The 5,871-nt window shown below is 39.6% G+C and overlaps 1 protein-coding gene across 1 annotated transcript; it reads right to left on the reverse strand.

Annotated features, from left to right (window-relative positions):
* Positions 1 to 242: 242 nt before the first annotated feature.
* LOC130417105 (uncharacterized) lies at positions 243 to 1,667 on the reverse strand. The gene is made up of 2 exons (XM_056742405.1): positions 1,191 to 1,667; positions 243 to 956 (listed from the first exon to the last, which is right to left on the reverse strand). Exons 1-2 carry the CDS (start codon positions 1,479 to 1,481, stop codon positions 243 to 245), a joined length of 1,005 nt encoding a protein of 334 aa, XP_056598383.1. The 5' UTR covers positions 1,482 to 1,667.
* Positions 1,668 to 5,871: the final 4,204 nt, after the last annotated feature.

Raw genomic sequence — 5,871 nt, forward strand, 5'->3', positions numbered from 1 at the left:
AATACCACTATGAATAAAACTAAAAGATTTTACAGTAAAATCAGCCTCCAATAAACGACTCATACTCAAGGAAACTGTAAACATTTTTATTCGTTCAAAGAAATGTTAACATTAGAGAACATACTGTGAAAAGAAAACATATACAGGATTCTGTAAATGTGAACAGTTATAAACACAAACAAAAAAAACTCTAGCCTACCATACTGTAAATAAAGTTTCAGAACTATAGTACAGTAATATTTTCAGTGGTCGCCATTGTCACCCTCTCTTTCCTGGCCACCATCCTCATCCTCCTGGCCATCGACGCGCTGCTCTCTGTTAGCCCATAAATTCTCATCCACATCGCAACGGATATTTTCTCTTGCGATGCAGCGAGGGAAGAAACGGCGTGAATGTCTCAACCATCCCCTACATTGATCCCCTGTGATGTCCTCACATGCAGCATCCATTGCATGCAGCAGGGCCCTCTGGTCTTGAGCCTGATGCTCATACACCCTCCACCTCAAAGCTGAAAAAAACTCCTCAATTGGATTTAGGAAAGGAGAGTAAGGTGGAAGAAACTCCATTAGCATCCGGGGATGGGTGGTGAACCAGGTTCTGATGCGTGGGCCACGGTGGAAGTTCACATTATCCCACACAATGACATAATGTGGTACCTGAGGTCCTTCTTCACCTCTCTCATTTTCCGGGATCAGATCAGTATAAAGGTGGTCCAAAAAATTGAGGAGCTTTTGTGTATTGTAGGGCCCTAAACTGGGAATGTGTGTGGCCACACCTCTTTCTGATATAGCGGCACACATTGTTATATTTGCTCCTCGCTGGCCTGGGACATCCACAGTGGCTCGGTGGCCAATGATGTTACGGCCACGCCTTCGACCTTTGGCCAGGTTGAAGCCAGCTTCATCAACGAACACTAGGATGTGAGAGGTTTCGTTGCCTTCTAATGCCATTATTCTCTACAATAGAATAAAAATAAATTTAATCAGTCAAGTAGAGACAGATACTGCAGGGAGGATCTAAAGTACTGTAAAAAGAGGGAGTGAAAAACTGAAGACAATTTCTAGGCAAAATGCTCTAGTCACAGAAAGCTGGATTCTGAAGGTAAAAGGGATAAAGCAAAACAAAAAAAAGTGGTAACCATGTCTTACTGTAATAGTGTTACAATGATAGACAACCAGTAGTTGACTTACATGCACATACTGGTACCGCAGCTCTTTCACTCTGTCAGAGTTTCTCTCAAATGGTACCCTGTAAATCTGTTTCATGGTCATCAGATGTTTCTTCAATACACGGTCTATTGTGGAGATGCTGATAGAGTTTATATTTTGGAACATTACATTGTCTAGAAGGATTGCATTACGAATCTGTCTCAGTGTGATGGCATTATTTGCAATGACCATGTTGCATATTTCTCGTTCTTGTTGTTCATTTAGAAGTTTTCTTCTGCCACCCACTTGAGGCTGTCGTCCAATCCTAGACATACAAGTCAAAGGTCAACACTGTAAATTTGTTACAAAATGAGTTACCAATGTAATTGCACTGCTGTTTTATGGTACTAAAAGTGTGATGCACTGCACAGTGACTGGAATACTATTCACAGTATTTTCTCCATTTTTTTTTCTTTGTCATTTTTATAGTATCATATAACATCACATGAAGATATTACAGTACTCTAGGCCTACACACCAACACTGAATAGTTCAATAGAATAGTTCTGTACCTGTTTTCCCTGCGAAACGTTTGGATGATGGAGGAGACTGTAGACCGAGGCACATTAGGCTGCACTCGGCGACCTGCCTCTGCCATTGTGAGGCGATGGTTTATAACGTGGTCAATAAGGGTGGCCCGGATTTCATCTGGGACATCATGGTGCCTCCGTGCTCCTCGGCCTCTTCCCCCTATTCCTCCACGAATTCTCACTCCTCCTCTTCCTCTTCCTCTTCTTCCTCCTCCTCTTCCTTGAGCAGGAAGTTGCTGTTGTACTTGGCGAGGTGCTTCAATGTTCACACTGCAAATGAAACTGGCCCCGGGCCAAGCTCTGTCTATATACTTTTGGCAGCAGTCATAATCATAGACAACACCTGTCAGGTAACTAAACAAACTGTTTGATTGGTCATCTGAGATGTGGGAAACTGCTCCTTCGTTAGTTCTAATTTCACCTGATTGATTGTCAAGTACTGTCATAAATTTATCAAATGTTCCAAGAAATTCTTTCATGGTATTATATCTTTGACTAATTTTGACAGTTGAACAGACAATTGTGCATATGATGACTTACACAATGAAACCATGCTGATATGTTTTGGAGAGAGTAACCATTTCACTGAAAAATCAACTAATCAGTTTAGATCAGCAAGATCTATTTATTTGGAAAATGTGCTAAATGTGGGCTCATTGTGCTAACTGTAGCTACTTGTACATAATCATTTGAAAAAAAGCACAGAGTCACTTGAGACATGTACTAAAGCATTTGCAATTTGATAAAACCAATGAAAAATGACATTCTGTTGTGAACAATTGCAAGGTGGTTTGGAGATTTGTCCATGTTATTTTGAGAATGTCATCTCGGTTTCAAGAAATGAGCCAAACCAATCGAGAAAAACTGTAATGTAAAACAAACACAAAAATACATATTTACCTGTTTTCCCTACGAAAGGTTTGCACAATTGATGACTCTGTGGACCTGTTTACATTAGGCTGCACTCTTCGACCAGCCTCTTCCATTGTAAAACCACGATTTATGACATGATCCACAAGTGTGGCTCTGATTTCGTCAGAGACTCTGACTCTTCTATTTCCACCTCTTCCTCTGTTATGTCTTCCTCTAACACCACCACCACGTATTCTTACACGTCTTCCAATTGGTCTTCTACGAGCATGTTGCTGCAGTTCAGGGTTGTGGAAATCCTCCATGGTCAAGAAATGGTATTGATTGTGCTGTGGGGAATCTACTTTTTACTGTATATGCTCCCAAACTTCATTGGTTAAATGGTTAAATGGTTGATTTGTTGATTGGTTGATTCAAATTGTATTGCAATTCGAGGTAATTTGCCAATGTAGCAGACATTACAAACAATATCAATGTCAGATATTTATGCAATTTACATGCGTGTATACCAGTTTTTGAGAAGTGAATGGATTGTTTTGAATGTGATGCCATACACGATGAAAAATGATTGAGAAGTTGTGAAGAGTTTGACAGTTTAAGTGAGAATTGACTCATCAGTTTTGATCAACTAGCCCTATGCAATTATTTGTTGTGCAAACTGCAGACGATTGTACTTAATGTTTGCCCACATGTGCCAAAGCATTTGCAATTTGCTCAAATCAATAAGAAATTCCAATCTGATGTGAAAAATAAGCTAATTGTTCAGAGATCTGATCTTATTGTTTTGGAAAATACAATTTTCATTTGAGAATTGAGCCAAAGCAATTGAGAAAAACTGTAATATATGCACAAACCTTGAAATGTTTGGTTTAAAACAGAGGGAGCAACATAATTGACTGGCCGCTTAATATCCAGAGTCGACACCGAGAGAGGCGTTCCTGAACCGTGAATGCTTGCCTGCGCTCGAGGGGCACTTGCCGGTTTGACTCAAATTTTGTTAAATTCTCACTAAAGTTCATAAACTTAGCTTACATGTGATGGGGTTCACTAAAATTTTATTAATTCGCATTTTCGCGCATCTTCACAGGACTATGCGAGGTCAATTTATCTGTAATGGTGATCTGAGGTAACAGTTGCTGGTCGTCTAAATTACATCACTAATGTTAGTTAAGACACTGTTGCCTTGCAAAACGTTACAAATTATGCTTATTTAAATAAATATTCAATTAAAACTTAAAAAACTTAGCTTTAAATTGCTCCAGCCAGTGACTTTGCCCCTTTGTTCTTTATAAAAATGAAATTTGCGAAGTACACTCAACGTCTTCAGGGTGGTAAGCGCTCGAGACTCTTCAAATAACCCAGCGGCAGAAACAACCCAGCACATTAACCCAGCGGGTTTAACCCAACACCTTGAAAACTAAAACTACCCAAAAAGTGTTTAACATGTGGAAAAATAACCCAACAAAACAACCCAACGGACTCAACCCAGCGGTATGGGTTAAAAAATAACCCAGCCATTTTTAGAGTGTAATATTAAGGATGATCTAGGCTGCATTATTTAGATCAACCGGAACCAGGAACACATCCAACAACAAATTATGTACTTGTTGCATTAAAGAGTGCAGAACAGTACTCTACTCTCAGCTAGTCTTGTCTCTTTGTTCCAAGGTTACCGCAGTATGCCGTTCATGCCCAGACCTGATGGCAGAGCTGAGAATGGGAAGCGGTGACCTGACAAGAGCTGAGATGATAGAGCTAGATAAAGGACGCGGCAACTTGACACGATTTTCCTACAACCCTTCAAATGCTATTAGATTGTTAATGATAATCTTAAATCTATAATTTAGCTTTATTTATTTTATATTTAGCCTTGTTATGCAAGCACTGTTGAGCTTGTGCAGAGGCAGCAGCTTTTGCCAGAGGGGAACTGGAATCCCCTGTTTGGGCCTGGGTTCTCCTGAGGGTTTTTTTCTCGATTGGAGTATTGGGTTCCTCGCCACCGTTTGCATATTGTTTTGAACTATTTGCCTGGCCGGGGGGGGCTGCTTTAGAATTTAGAAGTTAGACATAATTAATATTGCATATAAGAATTGATTGTCCGTTTAATATTTGACCTGTGGTTCTCTCTCCTTTATCTCAAATGTGTGCTTTCACTGTGCGAGTGTGTTTGCGTGTGTGTGTCTATGTCAATGTGTTTAAGTATGTATGCATATTGTGTGTGTGGAGCATTTGTATGTCTGTCTTTTGTTGTTTTCACCTTTTTCTTGTTTTTACAGGTATATGCCTTTAGTTGTTTTTCTTGTATTCAATTTGTCTCATGTACAGCTGCTTTGTAACAATGAAAATTGTAAAATGTGCAATATAAATAAAGTTGAGTTGAGTTAATATTTGACCTGTGGTTCTCTCTATTTTATCTCAAATGTGTGCTTTCACTGTGCGTGTGTGCGTGTGTGTTTGCGTGTGTGCGTCTATGTTGATGTGTGTAAGTATGTATGCATATTGTGTGTGTGGAGCATTTATATGTTTGTCTTTTGTGTTTTCACCTTTTTCTTGTTTTTATAGGTGTATGACCTTTAGGGATGAGCGAGTACAGCATTATCTGTATCCGTATCTGTATCTGTCAACCATATGAATTATCTGTATTCGTATCTGTACTCGGACTGGGCGGGGCCTAACCGGAAATGGGCGGGATTTAACCCGGAAGTGGGTCGGGTTGTCTTGATATGGGCGTGGCTTTAACCGGTATGTTATTTTAAGCATGCAATTGATCAGAAATTGTTATATTTATTGCTGATTATAAAACTATTTACATGACAGCATCAGCATTGAGCTTCAGATCAATGGTTTTGATCACGATAACAAACGAACTATATTCAGAACAAGTTTGGCAACAATGAATACAACACATGCGGTTGCAATTATGAAGTAAAATGTAATGAACAAGAGTTTTCATCTCAACATAACTTTATTTTTTTAACTTTTAATTAAAAACTGGTTAGAGCCAGCTGACGGTTTAAAAAAGAAAAATAAACTCCGACAGGCGGAGACGCAACGCGAGGCGCATTCTACCAAGCACCACGTCTGAACAAACCCCACGTTTACCAAACTCTTCTCGTTAATAAGTAAGTACTACAAACCGAAATAAAAAACAAACCTGACGCTGAAGAAACCCTAAACGTTAACGGAAAAGACCCGCAAACCTGAGTGACTGTGGGAGAGACAGATAGACAGAGCGCTGTTCTCTTCTTAGTGTTCTGTGTGTG

The sequence above is a fragment of the Triplophysa dalaica genome, unplaced genomic scaffold, assembly GCF_015846415.1.
Source record: "Triplophysa dalaica isolate WHDGS20190420 unplaced genomic scaffold, ASM1584641v1 Contig15, whole genome shotgun sequence".
NCBI classification, from domain to species: domain Eukaryota; kingdom Metazoa; phylum Chordata; class Actinopteri; order Cypriniformes; family Nemacheilidae; genus Triplophysa; species Triplophysa dalaica.

Coding starts and splice junctions, on each gene's coding strand:
- LOC130417105 (XM_056742405.1), bottom strand. CDS start 1,481: ATGTCTAGGATTGGACGACAGCCTCAAGTGGGTGGCAGAAGAAAACTT. Junction 957..1,190: donor TGCGGTACCAGTATGTGCAT/GTAAGTCAACTA, acceptor ATTCTATTGTAG/AGAATAATGGCATTAGAAGG.